General features: G+C 44.1%; 1 protein-coding gene across 1 annotated transcript in view; it reads left to right on the forward strand.

Annotated features, from left to right (window-relative positions):
- kif1aa (kinesin family member 1Aa) overlaps positions 1 to 19,824 on the forward strand; it is a 56,973-nt gene extending 37,149 nt beyond the window's left edge. Inside the window, exons 26-48 of the mRNA XM_080769876.1 lie at positions 1,475 to 1,593; positions 1,697 to 1,782; positions 2,138 to 2,267; positions 2,813 to 2,966; positions 3,209 to 3,299; positions 3,398 to 3,516; positions 3,673 to 3,728; positions 6,062 to 6,170; positions 6,428 to 6,494; positions 6,599 to 6,683; positions 6,978 to 7,083; positions 12,635 to 12,658; positions 13,577 to 13,691; positions 13,806 to 13,939; positions 15,359 to 15,420; positions 16,215 to 16,360; positions 16,720 to 16,902; positions 17,281 to 17,352; positions 17,451 to 17,572; positions 17,700 to 17,843; positions 18,045 to 18,237; positions 19,301 to 19,419; positions 19,776 to 19,824. Of these exons, the coding sequence (XP_080626002.1) occupies positions 1,475 to 1,593; positions 1,697 to 1,782; positions 2,138 to 2,267; positions 2,813 to 2,966; positions 3,209 to 3,299; positions 3,398 to 3,516; positions 3,673 to 3,728; positions 6,062 to 6,170; positions 6,428 to 6,494; positions 6,599 to 6,683; positions 6,978 to 7,083; positions 12,635 to 12,658; positions 13,577 to 13,691; positions 13,806 to 13,939; positions 15,359 to 15,420; positions 16,215 to 16,360; positions 16,720 to 16,902; positions 17,281 to 17,352; positions 17,451 to 17,572; positions 17,700 to 17,843; positions 18,045 to 18,237; positions 19,301 to 19,419; positions 19,776 to 19,818 (2,479 nt within the window). The 3' untranslated portion in view covers positions 19,819 to 19,824. The remainder of the gene's footprint in view (positions 1 to 1,474; positions 1,594 to 1,696; positions 1,783 to 2,137; positions 2,268 to 2,812; positions 2,967 to 3,208; positions 3,300 to 3,397; positions 3,517 to 3,672; positions 3,729 to 6,061; positions 6,171 to 6,427; positions 6,495 to 6,598; positions 6,684 to 6,977; positions 7,084 to 12,634; positions 12,659 to 13,576; positions 13,692 to 13,805; positions 13,940 to 15,358; positions 15,421 to 16,214; positions 16,361 to 16,719; positions 16,903 to 17,280; positions 17,353 to 17,450; positions 17,573 to 17,699; positions 17,844 to 18,044; positions 18,238 to 19,300; positions 19,420 to 19,775) is intronic.
- The last annotated feature ends 694 nt before the right edge of the window (positions 19,825 to 20,518 follow it).

Genomic DNA, 20,518 nt, shown 5'->3' on the forward strand with positions numbered 1-20,518 from the left:
TCTTTTTTTTTTTGTCAAATTTTACTTGAATACATCTGATGAACTAGCACCCGTCCTTTGCACAAACTAAACCCAGGAGATGGGCTTTGATTTCTGGTGTCATCCTTTGTTTTTTTGTCGTTGTTTTCTTTTTAGTTTGGTGTAGCACACAGTATGTCCAGCTGTTGGCAGTGTTGATTGAAGCTGAGCCATGTTTCGTATGATGATTTATGTTTCTTTTGCATTGGTTCCTTTGAGTCAAGATGCCCAGAGCATTTATGTTCACCTTTTTGTCCTGAGCATGCCTTCTTTGCACCTCACCAATCTTGTCATAAGCTGTTTTTTGTTAACCACTCCTGTACCCTTAAATGTTACCCCAACCCTATTGGCTCTTGAGAAATGTGGTATGTGACTGCAAGAACAACTATTTTATAACGGTTTTCACAAACGAAGAAAGGTGACAGTTCTAAGAAAGACTAGCCCACATTCATTGGCTACAACAGCAAGTCATTACTAATTCTTAACTTATTACCAGGATTAGGATAAGCATTTGGTGAAGTATTTTCAATTACAGCCCAAGTACAGACATGTCTACAGGTGTGAAGTGTGATGCTTCTAGGCCTCTAGGCCTTTATTCTTAGGCAAATTACTGAGTTAATGTCCTGTCTTCTCGTTCCAGGTAGACCCCACGCCACCGCCCTCCTGCCCCCACCTGCAACTTTGCACATTGCTCTTCCTTAGCCCCAACTGTGACCTCACTCTTTGCTGTAGCATCTGCTGTCACATACTGTAGCGTTACCATCCAAAATTGGGGTTGTCAGGCAAAACATCCAGAATTTGGGTTGTCAGGCAAAACATAACATTTTGATCTATTTTCCAAAATCAGAAAATGTAAACACGGAAGCCAGTTACATCAGTAGCCGGTCCCAATCACGCTTCTGTGTTAAATTCTGCACAGGCAGTTAAAACCCTAATTTATACAGTGGTTTCACAGGAGAATATCATTTTACCACCATGTTGTTACAACAGACATACTACAAAACATTTCACTAACTTCAATTTTTTTATACTATGATGGAAAATTGTCTAAAAAATATAATGTAAATACAAATATAACACTTGCCCAGCAGACCCAACTCTGGATGGCAATGCTAGGTGACCAAATCCCAGAGCTACAGCAAAGAGGGATGTCACAGATGGAGCTAGCTCCTCCTTAGCCTCACCAAGCTTTCATCAGCAAAAACACATTAACCACTACTGCATTGTCCTAATGATAATACCTCCTCCCAATACATAAGCACAGCAAGCTATAGTAAAGGGCAGCCATGGCCGTCGCGAGAGCAGTCCCAGCTTCTGTTTGGTTGCTTTGCGGCTCTGTGTTCCGTTTGTTCAGTCCACCGACCTTCTGTCAGTCTTGTCCGTCCCCACGCCTGTGGTGTCTCTAATGCTTCTCCTATCTCTCTCTCGCTCTCTATCTTTCACACTCTCTATCAAGGGCCTTTGTTTACCTGAGTAACCTGCTGTACCCAGTGCCTCTGGTTCATCGAGTTGCCATCGTCAGCGAGAAAGGCGAGGTGAAGGGCTTCCTCCGGGTGGCAGTGCAGGCCATATCAGGTAAGGCCCGGAGTGGCAATCTTGTTGAATCTTGTAAGAGAGATCCAGACTGTGTGTTACTTCTTGAGGAAGTGAAGTGAAGGTGCTTTGTGTTTCCCTCCAGCCGATGAGGAGGCACCAGACTACGGCTCTGGGGTCAGGCAGTCGGGCACGGCCAAGATCACATTCGAGGACCAGCAGTTTGAGAAGGTGAGGGGGCAGTGATGGACAAAGTCAACTACAAGTGGTGTAGTTGCTAAATCAAACTTGCACTTGAGTACTGGAGATTGTATTATTTTATTTCTCAATTAATTGCTATACTGCTGTTTTTCTGTTTGTCAAATATATAGTGGAGTCAAAATTACAATGTCAGTCTTTGAAATGTAGTGGAGTGAAAGTCAAGCATCCAAAATACAAATACTCAAGTAAAGTACATGTATATTACAAAAGAGTGGCATTAAAAGGTCCTAAAAGGTCTTGAATCTAACTTGCCTAAACGAGCCGAAACCCTGCACACTAACTTGGCCTACCTTTACAAACGTTCCATGGCACTTTGACCTTCCAGTTCCAGGCAGAGTCGTCCCCCGTTGGCATGTCCCGTACAGGCGTGTCTCAGGAGGAGCTTCGCTTCGTGGAGGGCGAGGGGCAGAACGCAGAGATGGGACCATCGGCCGATGAGGTTAACAACAACACATGTGCGGGTAACTTTATTCTGTGTGTATCTTGGGCTCGTTTTAATATGTGGGGTATTGTTATTTAATGGTGTACAATTGTGTAATGTGTACCCATTATTGGTTCCCAAAGCTAGGTAAAACAGCCTTGGGTTTTAGCGATCCCTTTACCTGGAATGAATTACAGTGCACTTAAAAAACAATTCTCCAGGATCTCACAAACTTTTAGCCTTGATTGCGATTACTGAGCGATTATTTAACAGGGAATATTGAAAATAGGAGATCTACAAGCTCACAACACGTCGCGATGTGAGCTTAAAGATTGTGCTTAATCAGACTAATCGATTTATTTGATTAAATATTATATATAAAACCTGCTTCTCAATTATTTGATTAACCTACATGAGCAAGATTAAATCAGTTATTGGTACTAATTAAATGTCGGTTTTGATATAATGTCGGTTAATCGTCCATTCCTAGTGGCTACCTACGAGTGTGAGCATTTGTGCGAGCATGTACAGGTTTTGTATTGTGTAGTATCTGTTTTTAACCCCTCTAATCCCTCACAGCTGGTGCAGAAGAGGCAGAGAAGGCTAGTTTGGAAGGTCCTCTAGATGGCGCCATTGAGCACCTGAGGATCGGCAATGTTTTCACCTTCAGAGTCACTGTGCTGCAGGCATCCAGCATCTCTGCAGAATACGCAGACATATTCTGCCAGTTCAAGTAAGTAGGTGCCAATTGCACCACTATAACAATTACACTAGTTGACTAAATTGAGATTTACACATCACTAAATACCTTGCTGTAAACCAAATCGCCCCACGGGGACAAACAAATAAATGAACCTGAACCTGATAACACTAACTACAGTATATGTCCCTATATATTGTCATTGACCATTGTGATGCTACATTAATTCTTTATGTGGTCATTATTTTAAGTCATCTCTCTTTCTCTGAATTTAGTTTCATCCACCGCCACGATGAAGCCTTCTCCACCGAACCCTTGAAAAACACAGGCCGTGGCCCGCCTCTCGGCTTCTACCATGTGCAGAATGTAAGCTCTACTAAACTACATTAAACTACATTCATATAATACACAGTGTGCGGAAATTGGCAGTTCTTGAACCACTCCTTCCTTCCTTGGTTTCCTAGATCGCTGTGGAAGTCACTAAATCCTTCGTTGAGTACATCAGGACCCAGCCCATTGTGTTCGAGGTGTTTGGTCACTACCAGAAACAGCCCTTCCTTCCGCTCTGTAAAGACGTCATGAGGTACGAGTACGGCTGGGATATCCAGGATGTCATTGCTGTCGGGCAGAAACCTTGTATCTCCAGATGTAACCTTTTTATGTTTAGTTTTTTCATAAATGAATGCCCTACTTGTAACGTTTTGATGACATGTTGCTTCAATGTTGTTTGTCCAAACAGCCCCCTACGTCCCTGCAGAAGACAATTCCCAAAAGTGATGCCCCTGTCAAAACCTGGTAAATATATTAACATTAGCAGAGTGAACAAAATCCCATTAGTTGTAAAAAATGATGCTCCATGCTTATTCTGTAGTAGCACTTCAGGACAGGTTTTCACCTTTGCCTTGCATGCCACGGTGAGTTGTTTGTAGCCATGTGTCTGTAATTAAAATAATTTATACTTTGTTTCCGTGCCAGTGTCTTACACCAAAATCTAGAATATACAGCCTATCTAGAACAGTGATTCCTAACCTGTGTCTTAGAGTGTAGTCTAATATTCTAATAATAATGCACAGGGCTCACCGATCTGACCACTTAACTCTTAACGGCTTAATGGCTGCCATGTTAAGTGGTCAGATGGATGGGCCGCCATCCCCTGTAAGATTTTCAAGTGGGCCCTGATCCAAAGAAGGTTGGAAACCACATCAAGCTGATCTAGAAAATAGCTGATTTATAGCCCTTCAATTTTCTGCGTGCTACACTGGCTCGCAACGGGTATAAATCTAAGTCTAAGTCATGTCATGTGTGTCTGTAAGTCCACGTCATCATAACTTCATGTTGTTGGCTGTGAATCAGCGGACTCTGACAACCTGCCGGAGCAGGACAAAGCACTGGATCTGATCCGGTACCTGGTCCCGGACGTGTTCAACGGGGCACTGGTGGACTCGCTGTCAGGCCACGCCCTGTCTGCCGCTGGCCTGGCCGCCTCCTTCCTGGAGGAGCAGGCACAGCTCACGGCTCCGCCCCTCTCTATCTGTTCCGTTATTAAAGCCCAGAAGCCGGGTTGGTTGACTATGGCTAAATCCACACGAATCCCCCCACAACAGAAAGCTCTTTTTATATTAGACTGTGCAAGTCAGAGAGCGCCAAGGACAGTGGTTCTCAAACCTTTTAATTTAAATTTTAATATCTGTAAATTTCACTTACTGACCAATGTAGATCAGAAATGTGATGGATCTATTCCAGATGGAAGCTGATATAAAAAGAAGAAGCTTGGCTTTGGGGGATTCTAATGTTGGATTGGTTCTCTTGTGTACTTGTGTGCCCACTCCTACTTGTGTGGTTAAGTTTCCCTGCAGTTCCACCTGGTTTTTCTGCTAGTGGTCACAATGAATATTATGTAGTACAGGGGCCATGTCCACCAAAGCTCTTTTTCCTGAACACAGCGTATGTTTTCAATTGTTTTCAATGGGAGCGCCATGTGTTTACGCCACACATGCGTTCATGTGGTAGCTTATTTTTTATCTGCCTGCTGAGAGTTTAAGTATTCTCAGCTGGGGTGTTTGGAAGTGTTTTTTTGGGTGAGCACCTTGGCGTTTAGAGCTGGAAAGAAACGCTTTGGTGGACTGGCTGGACACAGCCTTAGCGCCATGTCTACATGGGAGTGTTTTTGTCTCAGTCACACTGACTCTCACTTTGACTCCTGTAGAGCAATGGTATCTCTAGGTCAGGACCTCAATCTACATGAACTGTAAAAAAGTGTTCATTTATTTAACTCTGTGACTGTAGAAATGGAACAATTTGGAGTCACAGTCAGACCCATATAGGTCCAATTGGTTCCTATCTATTGTTCAGTTAGCTGTGGACCCCCTGGAACCCACTCAAGGTCATCTAGGGGTCCCCAGACTCTAGGTTGAGAACTAGTATCTCCATAGCATAACCGTGCTGTTACTGTGCAAACTGTGAAGATATTCAAGGGAAATACCATTCCTTCAACTCCACTGTTGTATCAAAACAACCCTGAAACCCTCGTATAGAATAAGGGGGGGAGAGAAAATAAATCAACCAAAATTCACACGTGGACTTTTACACATATTGAAGAATTCCATGGTGTATTTCATTTTAAACAGAAATCATAAGCCTATTTCTGCAAGAAACAGTGACGTATGCTGTATCAACCTGCATGGTATTTTCCTTTGACTGATGTTAAACCAGCTGATAGAGAGTTCCTCCTTCCACAGGTCTGAGTGCTTCCTCTCTCCCTTCATCTCTCTGGTCTTCTGCCTTTTCTCTGTCCTTTGTCTGGCCAGAGCTGGTCTCAACCTTCCCACTGTTCTAGCCAGCCAGTAGCCTATAGCAGTGGTTCTCAAACTATTTACTTTCAATGACCCCCTATAACTCTGAGAGTGTACAAATGGAACCAACTGTACACTCTGAGTTACAAAATCTCAAGGATTAATTTGGTTCCTAATTATCAATAATTTAGCTTGGGACCCCCTGGAACCCCCTCAAGGACCCCTGGGGTCCCTGGACCCCGCTTTGAGAACCAGTGGCCTATAGTCTGTAGTACTTTCCTCAACCATACTGTATATCTTGACATCTAACCATTTCCGTCTCCTTCTGAAACCCAGTACCCGCCACCAAGCTAACAACGTTGACCCGCCCCTCGGCTGGTCCGTGCCACTGCAAGTACGACCTCATGGTCCTCTTCGAGATCTGCGAGCTGGAGGCCAATGGGGAGTGAGTATCCCATGTCACCCCCTAGCTAAATCCAGGGAAAGGATTAATATATCGCTCATCCGATGGCACAGTTCATTAAGCAGATGTTTGGAATCGATTGGCTTAAGAGTAGTTTTCTCCATTAAATTGAATATTTCATGAACCGCTATCACATTACATGTTGTCTCAGGAGGATATGGATAACGTTCATAAATTCACTGGGCGTGTGATCAATGAGAGATGTGTGTGTGTGTGTGTGTGTGTGTGTCCTTCCACAGCTATATCCCTGCAGCAGTGGACCACAGGGCAGGCATGCCCTGCCATGGCACATTTCTACTGCACCAGGTAGGCAGACAAACACTGTGAGTGGACTGCTGCTTGACTAAAACAATATAATGCAATGCTCTCAGTTGATCCCCATCCATCCATCTATCTATCACACTCCATAGGGCCTCCAGAGAAGAATCGCTGTCACTATTGTACATGAGTCAGGAGGTGACATCGAATGGAAGGATGTCCGCGAGCTCGTCGTGGGTATGTCGTTGTTTTGATTATTTTCCATGAAAAACGAGGTTCCATGCAGTGGTATAGCTGTAAAGGTTAAAAGCTCTGTTGGGGCTCGGACGGCTTGTGTAGCCGTCAGGGGAATAGGCTGCTAATGCCGCCTGACATTTGTCGTGGGTTTGACTCTTTGCTTCGTGTCACTCCCCATTTCCTGTCAGTCTACTGTCTATCAATAACAGCAGAAAAAGCCCCAAAAATATTAATAAAAACCATCTAAAAGCTCTGTTGGGAGGTCTCCTCATCGAGGTCTTGTCCTTTTGGCAGGGCGTCTCCGCAGCACCCCGGAGGCTGACGAGACGATCATCGACCCCAACATCTTGTCTCTAAACATCCACTCTGTCGGGTATGTCAGGCCCACGCAAGATGACAGGTACGTACTGCTAGGAAACAGTGAGCTACAACTGAAGGACACTCTGTATGGTGACCTTCCTATTGCTTTTGAATTTATCCGGTTGCTAGACGGAATTCAAAGCAGCGATGGCGTTTGGTCATTCTATCTACGCCTACAGCAGCTGTGCTGAATTTGAAAGAGAGCATGCCGTGCTAAATCATTCAGCGGTCACAGAAACCCCACCCTAGCATTTCTCTGAGTGACAGCTCCTGCACTGGACCGTGGCACCCATGCAGATGCATGGCTTAGTGAAAACAGCTACAGTATGTATGGGTCAGAAGATTGCATGCCCAGAATGAAGCGCCTATTGAACGTTATATATAACAAACCATAGCCAATTAATTTTTTTCATGTTTATTACTTTGGCTTAACCATCTTTTAATGACCCATCCCTCATCACCGAAACATTAGCTGCTTTGCTAAAATGTAATCTACATACTTTGATCTGTCGAGAGAGGTTAAGACGGCATATGTGAGACGACCAAGATCAAAGCCCCTGTGAATTAGAATACTTCAGCTGAGTATTGTCATAAGTCTTTGTACTTAAAGGTTGTTTAATTGTTTGTTAAGATGCTATACCCTTATACTGGCTGTTTGGACCCTCCTGTGCTTTGGGTGTTTAAATGTCACTGCACCTTCCTGTTGCATCTCATCCTGTTCACCAACTCAGCAGCCTGATTAACCCTACTAGGCAATGGACTGACCAGCACCATGCCACACACTTCACCTGATTAACCCTACTAAGCAATGGACTGACCAGCACCATGCCACACACTTCACCTGATTAACCCTACTAAGCCATGGACTGACCAGCACCATGCCACACACTTCACCTGATTAACCCTACTAAGCCATGGACTGACCAGCACCATGCCACACACTTCACCTGATTAACCCTACTAAGCCATGGACTGACCAGCACCATGCCACACACTTCACCTGATTAACCCTACTAGGCAATGGACTGACCAGCACCATGCCACACACTTCACCTGATTAACCCTACTAAGCAATGGACTGACCAGCACCATGCCACACACTTCACCTGATTAACCCTACTAAGCAATGGACTGACCAGCACCATGCCACACACTTCACCTGATTAACCCCACTACACCATGGACTGACCAGCACCATGCCACACACTTCACCTGATTAACCCTACTAAGCAATGGACTGACCAGCACCATGCCACACACTTCACCTGATTAACCCTACTAAGCAATGGACTGACCAGCACCATGCCACACACTTCACCTGATTAACCCTACTAGGCAATGGACTGACCAGCACCATGCCACACACTTCACCTGATTAACCCTACTAGGCAATGGACTGACCAGCACCATGCCACACACTTCACCTGATTAACCCTACTAAGCCATGGACTGACCAGCACCATGCCACACACTGACTCACTGCATGCTTTGTAGTAGTTGCACATCATTATATCCTGAACTGGACTTCATTACTGTGCAGTATATAACCAACAAATGCATGTTTCATTTGATTTATCCTAATAAATAGTGAATATAAGTGCAAGTAGTATTATAAACGTATCAACTGCAGTACTGTATATGAGGTCCCATTGAGCATGAATAGGACATAATCATCACCCTAATGAGAAGTGCCTGTAGGATTTTGCTTTATAATACTGTAAATAATAAATATGTAATACATTATTAAGTTTACATATAGTATAGCTCATTTCTAAACCACCATTCACAGTACACTGGCATACTGTATGTTACTAATATTAACCTTACCTAGAATAGCCACGTATCATTAACATGATCATAATACACTGGCACCATGAATGCATTTACTGCATTGCAATGCATTGTTTTAGCATTTTACATTGAATGAATCTTAGGTTTTAATAACATATTACATTTTATTACTTGTTATGTGTGTTGCTCTTTTGCAAAAGGGAATCACAGTATTTTCAGGAATCATTCACAGTAGTGTATGGAAAGGAAAGCTAACCCTGCTTTTATTAAGTTCCCCCTTGTTCCTATTTTTTGTTTGTTTTTCATTTACATTTAATTTTGTGACCTGCTGTTATTATGTCATTGCTTTAATTATGCTGTTTTGCTTCTAACCTTCCCCTCTTTAAAATAAAGCCTAATAATTACATTTTAACCCAGAGTCAGATAGCCTACTATCATAACAGATGCGGATTGCTGACGTTCTTTTCCTCCCTCCAGTCCACTAACGGAATGTTGTTTTGTGTTTTTGCAGACAGTTTCTTGATTCGGACATGCCTAGGTATATTATTATTTCTCCTTTGCTCCGATTCTGTTGATTTAGACACATTCTCATTTCATATTCAGTGTGCCCTGTACCCTGTCACTCATTCTCTGTAAACCCCCTGATGCTTTTTTCTCCTCATCGCCTTGTACTTTTCACTTCCGTTGGGATGCTGCTATTCTCTCGCTTGTCTGTCCGTCTGTCTGTTTCCTCCTCCTCGCCAGGAGAGTGGGATGTCGTTACGCATGCCCCTCCCACCCCCTCCCCTCCTACTGAGCTGGATGTGTGTTTGAGTGTTTGTTGTTGTTGTTGTTGTTGTTGTGAGGGCTTGAGGCTGAGGTACTAGACAGGTACTGCATGGTGGCTTTACTTGGTGACAGTGGAGTATGTTGGGCTGTGTCACTACTGGAGGTGTCGCTGGGCCAGTATCACGCTCATCAGTAGCTGCTGACGGGTCTATCCATAACACAGACTAGGACTGGGCAATTAAATATATATACCGATTTTTTTTAATGTGTAACCGATTTAATCTGGAACCATGTCAATTCATTGAATAATCGAGAAACAGGATTCTTTGTGATAATGTTTCAAAATTTCTCATGTAGAAAAAATCAAAATATATTTTTTAATAACTAAATACTAAATTGATTAGTCTGATTAAGCCCTGTAATATAGAGTACTTTGTCATACAATGGTGCTGTGGAGACAAAAAAGCTGGTCTACAAGCTGACAACGTGTTGTATCGTGGCACGTTGTGAACTTATAGTTCGAAAATAGATATATATATTTTTAAAGTTCATGAATCGTAATCGAGGCAGAAGTTTCAAATAATTGATTTCAAGTCATATTGCCCAGCCCTATAGCACAGATTAAATGTTGGGATCTCTTCACCATTCCTACTGGCTAACACCTTATTCAATATTCTGCCCGAGTTTTCACATATGTTAATTTACGCACAGAGGGAATACATGTATTACTTTATTATAAGTACTCTAATACTACATTAACAACGTCATAGAGAAATGTATACAGTAAAATATCTTAAAACAAGAATTGTTTTTAGAGTAATAGCTGCCTGAGTTAAGGAATGAGCACTGCTTCCCTTCCCACTAGAGGGCAGTGGTGGTTCGTTCTTCACAATGTATCTTTAGTTTATTTGACACAAGGGGACAGAGGCGCTGCGCACCTTGCCTTTAGCCAAAGCATTAATTCATCCTGAAATCTAAAAAGAAAAAAAACTCTACCAATTTTGAGTAGGAAAAGATGAAATGTGTAAGTTATTCTACCATTCTAAAACATTAAAAGATGATTGTCCAGGCAAAGTGACATTGATATTTCCCTGCAATCTCTAATGTAATTGATTTTTCATGTCAGCCAAGGTCCAGTGATTGGTTTCTCCCCTCCCATGGGCCCATGACACAATGTTCTTCCCATCACAGATATCTGGAACATCTCTGGGGAACAGGAACACCAGTTGTCCGCTATTAACTCAAGTGATGTTCTGAGAAAACGCGTCATTTACAGTACCGTCGCTGGCAAAGTGTCCCTATAGTCCCAAACATTAAAATGTAATCCATGAAACCATTACCTCAGCAGTAGCATTTTCCCTAAACCCTAAACCTGCTGCTATGCTGTGAACATTTTTAAATCTCATTTATGCCTCGGTGAAACGGGGCCAAACGGCAGAAACAATTGTTTCCTCACATGCTCTGCCAGCAAGCATGACTTCAAACCTGGCTTTTACACTTTAAAAGGAGCTCATAAAAAGAAAAGAGGAGAATCATGTAAGTGTGGGGAAAGGGGGAAAAAATTGCTTCCTAGTGTAGTGTGAGCGAACAGGCCTCTGCTGCCGAGTGTGTGTGTGTGTGTGTGTGTGTGTGTGTGTGTGTGTGTGTGTGTGTGTGTGTGTGTGTGTGCGTGTGTGTGTGTGTGTGTGTGTGTGTGTGTGTGTGTGTGTACGCACATGTGTGCCCGGGTCATGTGTGTGCATGTGTAAAGCACCTCGTTGAAAAGCAGAGACTGAAGTTTCCCCTGTTACAGGTCACTCTGCCACGGAGCAGCCCTGAGCTGCCTTCACTATGGGTTCCAGTCAGTACCTCCTTACCGCAGTTACCACACTTGTTCTCAACGTGGGGCCTGGGGACCACCAGTGGTCTAAATGGACCCTTAGCGGGTCTGTAACTCTGAAAGTGCACAAATGCACATTCTGTCAAAGGAAAAGCAGGATATGAAGGAAAAACAAATACTGTAATATTCTAGTCAATATTACACTTTCGGTATTCAGTGTCCACATTTGTACACGTTTAAATGAACACTGAGTGTTCAGTGTAGATTGGGGTTTATAGTTTATCTTTTCTTTTTACTTTATTTCAAGCACCCACAGTTTTATCTCTGACCCCGATCTACACTGTAAAATGATGTATCCATTTGGTTCCATTTGTACACTCTCAGAGTTACACACCCGTTAGGGCCCATTTGGAACCCTGGTGGTCCTTAGACCCCACGTTGAGAAGTAGTGCCTTACCGTCCGCCTCCCTCTGGGCAGCACATTGTTTGCTTTCCCACAAGGTCACTTCAGTCCAAGGCCAGCAGGCTTCAACATCTGAACCTCATGAGCACTCTTTTTTTTATGACTTACAGAAACATGAGGTTCCTTTCATATTCGCTGCATGATTATCCTTATTTTTCATGTCAGACTCAGATGTAAGGCCAGAGCTGGTTTCAGGGTGTGATTGCTCGTTCGGGGGGGAAAAAACATGTGTCTATCAATGAATGCAGTGAGCGAGAAGAGAGAGAAGTGCCAGAAAGGTGCATTGTGTGTCTAGCTACTGTAGGTGTATGTGGAAAAGAAAGGAGAGTTGAACGCTGTTTCAACCAAGCACGGTATATATGAGGATAAGGATAACTATAAATGTTTTTTAAATGGTTCTAATCGAACTATGATGACAACGGTAGGCGTAACGATATTGTTTGGATCACTTTTATGAACGCTCACCAACCTTTCTCTCCCTCAGTGTGGGCTCTGACACAGCTGGACTGCGTTATTGGTGTTCTAGCCACTGTTAACAGATTGTTTTCGTTCTCCAGTGTGGGTGCTCACATAATTATAATTACAGTTATACAGTAGTTGTCGTGTTTGGTTTGAATGGCCCTTGGCCTTTATGAATGACCGATCCAAAAATAAACTGAACCGTCCCAGCCACAAAGCTCACAACCACAACACACTTCCTTCCCACAGCTCACTTATTTTATTCTTTTGCCGAGTTCTTCCTTGTCATAGTATTTCCTTGGGAGTTGACCATAGGTTAACCCTATATCACTCGGTGTCTCATCTCCCTTTTGTCTTCTACTAAAGTCAACTCAACTCATCTCTTCTCACTGTTTCCTGTGGTGTTGTGTCCATGCACCCCACTTTCAAAATCACTGCTCTAGAGTGATCTGTTGCATGCCGAACATTTCATCGTCACCTCTTTTGTCACACTGACAATTTCAGGAATGTATGCCACATGTTTAACATACTGTACAGCAGTGATTCTCAACCGTTTTAATTTGTGGGACCCACAGTTTGACATGCATTAGGCCACAGATCCCCATTTGATACAGGGTGCAGGCATTCATTTTGTTCCGATATACCTAGAGTCCGACAGTCATTAGTCTGACACCCTACGCAAACACTAACCACACTAACCCTAAACGCACTTGGACGCCACGGGTGATTTGTAACCGGCAATGCATGTCGGGAGCCACGGGTGATTTGTAACCGGCAACGCATGTCGGGAGCGACGGTGTTGTCGGACTAATGTCGGACCCTTTGATACAATGTTTATCTCTGGGACACCAATCTGAGAGCTTTCATTGATTTTATTTAAAACCCAGCATTAAGGAGAACCACTACTGTACAGTATGGCTGCCTAAGTTGACTCTAATGACAATCGCTAACTTATCTTATTATACATCTTACAACATGTGTTGTGAGATTGTAGATTGGCTATTTTCCCAGTTTTTGTACAATAAAGTATAATACAGGATTAAGTGGTTGATTCGACTAATCAATTTAGTTGATTATAAAAGGTCTATTAATGGTGCTCGGGTGGTGCAGTGGTAAAGTACTTGCCCACACCGCCGAGTCTAGGTGTTCAAATCCCTTATCTGGCTTTATCCGAGTATTTTTTTCTTTTAATTGAATGTGCTTCATGCCTGCTCCCTCATTGGACAACTCCAGGACCTTCTACCGCTTTGAGGCGGCGTGGGACAGCTCCATGCACAACTCCCTGCTGCTGAACCGTGTCACTCCAGGCGGGGAGAAGATCTACATGACCCTCTCGGCCTACCTAGAGGTAACATGCTCACAGATAGGGCGGAGGAGGCAAGGGGCTGAGCTCCTTTTTTTGTTGGTGGGGGGCACATGAAGGTGTTAAATAATCCTCGCTTTTTGTATTCATCACTTGCAGATGGAGAAGTGCACACAGCCGGCAGTTATAACCAAAGATGTCTGCATGGTGTTTTACTCCCGAGATGCTAAGCTCACCGCCTCGCGTTCCATCCGCAACCTCTTTGGTACCGGAAGCCTGCGGGGAGCAGAGGGGTGAGTTTGACGTTTCCAATCCTGAAGATTTTTTTTTATAACATTTTGTGTTCTACTGCATGTTTCTCTCTCTGTAACTGAGATGGGGCTAAATTATGTTTTCGCCCTGCCTTTCCGTGCCTAATCCCACAAACCACTGGACCCATCAGCTCCAAATTTCTTCTCTGAATTTCACACAACAGATTTGTTTTAGGCTTTTGTGCCTTTATTGATAGTTACAGTGAAGACGTACAGGAAAGAGGGAGAGAGAGGGGGAGAGACATGCAGCAAAGGTCGTCATGAACGAGACTCAGGCCAGAGCTTATTCATTATGTGGCATGCGCCTGGACCACTTGGCCAGCGGGTGCTCCATGTGTATTATGTTTTTAAAGTCAATGGCTATTGGATCAGGCTGAAACCGTGTCCAAATGTGTTATATCATACTATAGATATGTCATAGATGATTGACATAATGGACTCTAAGACTAAGAAGGGGCAAGGTTTCAGCCCAATCCTGGCCCCATTGTAACATGTCATTGGTTCGACCTCCAGGTTAGATCGACCATTACTAACCCTATCTCTAACTCTAACCTAAACATAACCGCAAGCACGGGAGCAACGTATCCCTCACCAACCTTAATCCGGTCGTTTTAACGCATCCCTCACTAACTTTAATCTGGTCGTTTTAACGCATCCCTCACTAACCTTAATCTGGTCGTTTTAACGCATCCCTCACCAACCTTAATCCGGTCGTTTTAACGCATCCCCCACCAACCTTAATCCGGTCGTTTTAACGCATCCCTCACCAACCTTAATCCAGTCGTTTTAACGCATCCCTCACCAACCTTAATCCAGTCGTTTTAACGCATCCCTCACCAACCTTTATCCAGTCGTTTTAATGCATCCCTCACCAACCTTAATCCAGTCGTTTTAACACATCCCTCACCAACCTTAATCCAGTCGTTTTAACACATCCCTCGTGGGACACCCAAAGTATCACCGCCCTAGTGTTAGGGGTCTATGACTCAGAGGTGTGTAGAAATGTTTACAGTTGTGTAGAGTTAAATGAACACTGAGGACATTACAGAGTAGATTGGGGTTTGAGATAGCCTGGGCAGCATTCCATTTCGGGTTTATGATCCGGTCAGGAGCGGATGGTAACTTTCGTCATGTTGTAGTCAATGATTTGTAGTCATCTGGCAGGAAACCACAAGGAGGAATCAGTACTAAGAATGGGTACTTCTTATTCCGCCTTGTGGTTTCCTGCCTGATGACTACAAATCAGTGACTACAACATGATGTAAATTACACTCCTCTCCAGACCGGTTCACACAGCGATTTCGGAACACAGACCAGGCTTTCCTCGGAGGTGGAAAGCCTGACGCGAGGTTAAGTTTGAGAACCACTGGTTTATTTATGGAAACGTTCTTCTTCTTTCAGAAACCGTGTGACAGGAGTATATGAGGTCAGCCTTTCTCACCTGGCAGATGCAGGAAGCCCAGGTAGGAACAAGATTAAAAATTTAAAAAAAGATGCTTGTAGAAATCGATGTATTAAAGGACAAACCCAATTACACACCCCATGAAGCCTTTGAGATGTTTTTGTTTTTGTTGCATTCCTATGCCAGTAGGAATACCAGAAGAGTCTTCCAATTACTGGCTTAGGAATGCGACAAATACAAAAGAATCTTCCAAGGCTTCATGCGGTGTGTAGCCTATTTGAAATAATCACACCCGTGTGAAGTGGGGGCGCTCTTGTCATCGTACCAATTTACGTCATATTTGGCGGACATTTGACCTAATCTCTCCTTTCATTGTCAATGGCAAATATTGAGACGTGTGTGGACAATGACGTGTTTGGACAAAAGCTGTATAAAGTCATTATTTGGATGAACTACTACTTGAAAGGGGCACTTCACCGATTTTGCACCCAAATCCTGTTTTAATGATAACTTAAGGACGTAATCACAGACTTGCCCGTCTGGCTGGAACCACAGGAATCACAGGCCGTAGTGTTCCACTGTTCCAGTGTGTGGTGTCACAGAGTTGGAGGAAAAACACAAAAAGTGGCGTCTGCTATTTTTGAAAAATCGAAGGACGACTGACATAGAAACATAGCTCTTTCAGAAAACTGTCAGGATGTAGAAGACATTTTTAGAATCTGATCTCAGGTCAAAATGGGTTATTATGTCCTCAACTTCAACAAAACGGGTATCTGCAAAATTGGTGAACTGCCCATTCAAGATACTATGGCTATTTGAGATACTCATCCTCTGGCCATCCTGTCCTGATCCCAGGTATGCAGAGGAGACGCAGGCGGGTGCTGGACACCTCTGTGGCCTACGTTCGCGGCGAGGAGAACCTGGCAGGTTGGAGGCCTCGCAGTGACAGCCTCATCCTGGACCACCAGTGGGATCTGGAGAAACTGAGCCTCCTGCAAGAGGTGAGACAACCAGGACAATGATATCAACCAAGATGACGTACATTTTCCCTTCATTGTCAATGGCGTTTTTAAAACAAACATTGAACTAAAAACAAACGTTAAACCTCTCTTCGTTGTCAATGGCGTTTTTACATTAAACCTGTATATAGGAGGGCCCTCAAAAATGGTGAAAATAGAGACCATGCATTTGGTAATGTAGGAATGTGAAGATTTGTATTTCATTTTTATTGACCACTGTCTATGATGCTCCATGTGCTTCATTGCTTTTGTCCTTCTGTGATGCACAGGACCTGAAATAGTTTGATGCACTAAGGAACTCCCTCTCTTCTAGCCCTAAACATAACCCCCTATTCTCCCAGGTGGAGAAGACCAGACATTACCTCCTGCTTAGGGAGAAGCTAGAGTCCACACTGCTGTTGAGCCAGGAGTCCATGCTGACCAGTGTGGAGGAGGAGAGAAACGATTCTCCTCAGCCCTCCGACGGCAGCCAGGACCTCAGCCCTGAAATCATCACCGACAGACAGAGGGAGTTAGCTACCAAGGTGATCACATCACTTTAGTTGAAAAACAGTTTTTACACGATCATGTTCTACGTTAGGGTTTCGTCAGTCGGGTGGAAACCTTGTATGTCCAAAACCGTTACATTTCAGGAAAGGAGAAACAATGGATTCAATGTAGTTATAATTTAGTCATTACCACACGTTGTGAGCCTGTAGCTACTTTTGTGTAACACTCTTGTACAACGAAATGGGGCATTCATTCATGAAAACAAAAACAAAAGTTTCTGCCCGACAGCAACAGCATTATCTGTATACATTTCATATACATCTGTACTTATGATATGTCTATTTATGGGTGTGTTAAACGGGTGTGTTATTATTGTTAAATGTCTGTTAAAGCTCTGTCTTCTGTACCTTTAGTGTCTCCGTCTGCTCACACACTCCTTCACCAGAGAATACAGCCATGTGTGTGTCAGCGCCAGCGAGAGCAAGGTATAGTACCCCCGACACCTTCCCGAAACCTTTCCTTCTCTAGTCTTTCCAGAAAGTTTGAACCTGAGTGTGTGTGTGTGTGTGTTTGTGTGTTACAGCTCTCAGAAATGTCTGTCACATCACTGAAGGACTCCACCTCATCTTCTGCCCTGAACACAATGATACCCTCCTCGACATGCCCCTCACTGGTTGAGGGTTGCTATAATGACACTGAACTCAGGTAAGTTGCCCTCATTTTGACACCAAATTATAAATGAATACAAAATGTCAAAAGTAGTGAGAAAAACAAATCTACATACAAGCTCACAACGTGGAAAAAAACGAACTAATGTCCCTTTGTACCCCAGACCCCCTACACCCCGCTCTCGTGCCCCCAGCCCCTGCCCTGAACCCCAGCAGGACAGCGAGGCCAAGAAGTCCTCCAACGGAGCCCTTGAAACCAAACCTCGGATCCGAAAATATGTCCCCGATATCCAGGAGATCCGAGTCAGGTGAGAAAACACACATACACACACACACACACACAACTCACACACATATGCGACACTTCAGTTATGTGGAGTGTTATGTGGCTCAATCAGTTATCGAGACGTACGTACGGCTCATAAGATGCGCCGACATCGACGGTAACATTCTGACCCCCTGTGGTAGCATTCTGACCCCACTCTTCTCCTCTTCTTTTCTCTCCGCAGCCCCATCGTGTCGAAGAAGGGATACCTGCACTTCCTGGAGCCGCACACCAACGGCTGGGTGAAGCGCTACGTGGTGGTGAGACGACCCTACGTCTACATCTACAACTCAGAGAGGGACACAGTGGAAAGAGCCATCCTCAACCTCTCCACCGCCCACGTGGAGTACAGCGAGGACCAGCAGGCCATGCTGAAGGTGGGCAATGGAGTTGCTTCCGGAAAAATGGCAGTGGTCGAAGAAGTACTCTGATTGTGTATTTAAGTAAAAGTATCAATACAGCAGTGTACTTCATGGGAGCACGGTGGCACAGCCGGTAGTGCTGTCTTCACAGCTACAAGGTCCTGGGTTCGAGGCGGGGTTGGCAAAAGGGCCTTTCTGTGTGGAGTTTGCATGTTCTCCCCATGTCCCCTGTACTTTCACAAAAAACATGCAATAATCCTGGTCTCTATACTACCTCCCCCTGGCCAGCCGGGGCACCATGGAGGGGAAAGGAACTGGTCGGAAATAACGTGTTCCTTCCACGTGCTACGTCCGGCCGGGGAAACTCTCCCCTGTCAGGTGAAAAGAAGCAACTTGGACTCCTCATGCATAGAAGGAAGCATGAGGTCAGTCCGCTGCCCCCCCAGGTTGAGGTGGCGCAGTTGGTAGCACACAGCTAGCAGGTCCCGTGTTCAATTCCCTCCGGGATGCTGTGGGCGCTTGGGGGCGTGTTCTCTCCTCTGCATTATCAGCACCCATACCCTAGGTCAGGGGATCTCTGTTGCATATGTACAGAATAGACTTTTTTACATATACATACATACTGTATACACTATACACACATGCATGACAGACAGTAACAACAACATGTCAGGGTAATGTGGCTATAGGTGGATACTTTAGAAAATAGAAACATTAATACCCATATACATAAAACACAATACAAAGGAAAAAGAAAAAAAAAAGTTTGGGCGCCTGATTGAAGGGAAAGGATCTGTTTGGAATAAAACATTCCTTCCACGCGCTACGTCCTACCGGGGAAACGACCCCCTGTCAGGTGAAGAAGTGGCCTGCTCACTCATGCATTGGAGCTCAGTTCGGGGCTCTCCCTAGGCCAGCAGAGGGAGAGTAGTGCCTTGGAATACAGCTTAGGCAATTGACACTGGGTGAAAAATGGGTTACAAAACCGTAGGATAAAGAAATAGACCTTCGGTCGCAATTATTAAATTAACTCTCCGGGTATTAATCCTATTTTTCTTCTTTCTTCTTTATTTAATAGACCCCGAACACATTTGCAGTGTGTACGGAACATCGCGGAATCCTGCTTCAGGCCAACACTGACAAAGAGATGCATGATTGGCTGTATGCCTTTAACCCTCTCCTTGCTGGAACTATCAGGTAACTTACTGACGCCAAATAATTGACAAAACACAAAGGTTTTATTGATAATATATCAATATACATGTTTTAGGTGGTCAGATGGAAGAACCACCGAACTAGTTAACATTAGCAGCAGTTGTCGTGTTTACAGCAATGTTTCCTGACTGAAATTTACCCTAAATTGGAGTAATTGTTGTGTGCTTTTCTGAGATTTTTGTTGTTAGTAAAGTTTTATTCTGAGAGCATTAAATATTTAAAGAAATTTAAATCTGACTAGCTACAGTTAACCTGCAGAAACCCTGGATAATCAGCAATAGGAGAAGCGCCACATCCCGCATCATCAATGCATGTATCTATCTTCTCCTATCCTGTAGGTCAAAGCTCTCCAGGAGACGAGCTGGACAGATGAGGATGTAAGATGACACTCTGAACAAAACGTCATGGACGGGGGGAAAAAATTATAATAAGACAAAGACTAATGTGTATATAGTTCCCTGTCTTTGTACCTTACTCCTGTGCTGAAGCCTCCCCTCCCACCAAACACCACCGACCCACCCCTTGCACAACCTCCGTCAATCACAAACTGACCACTAGTGTTCTCCAGACCCCCTTCCTACCCACCCCACCACACCCCCTGTTGTGTTGTCAAGGCTTTGCTGCTGTGTGAGTCTCCTAGTTCCAGTGGTTCTCAAAGTGGGGGTCTAGGGACCCTCAGGGTTCCTTGAGGGGGTTTCAAATGGACACTTACAGGTCTGTGACTCTGAAGGGGTTACCAGATCAATGATTTGCAACAGACAAGTTGGATCACTTGCGACTCAATGAGCCGACATGCGCCGACCCGCTACAGGGTAATTCAGGCCGCTGCAACTTTTCTCTGCAGCGTTCAGCAATGGTTTCGTTTCGTTGCATCACAAATCATTGGTCTGGACTGAGCCTGAGAGTATATACAGCTGGAACTCAATGAACCTTGAAATTAAAAAGTTTGAGAACCACTAGTCCGAAGAACCTCTTCACCTTGTTCACGCAGTACTGTACTGGAATAATATTCATAGCTGGAGTAGATACGTACAACCTTGACCTTGACCACATGAACCCTAGCATATTTTTTCTGAGTGCG

This window comes from Protomyctophum bolini (assembly GCF_963924005.1).
Source record: "Protomyctophum bolini genome assembly, chromosome: 8".
Lineage (NCBI taxonomy): Eukaryota > Metazoa > Chordata > Actinopteri > Myctophiformes > Myctophidae > Protomyctophum > Protomyctophum bolini.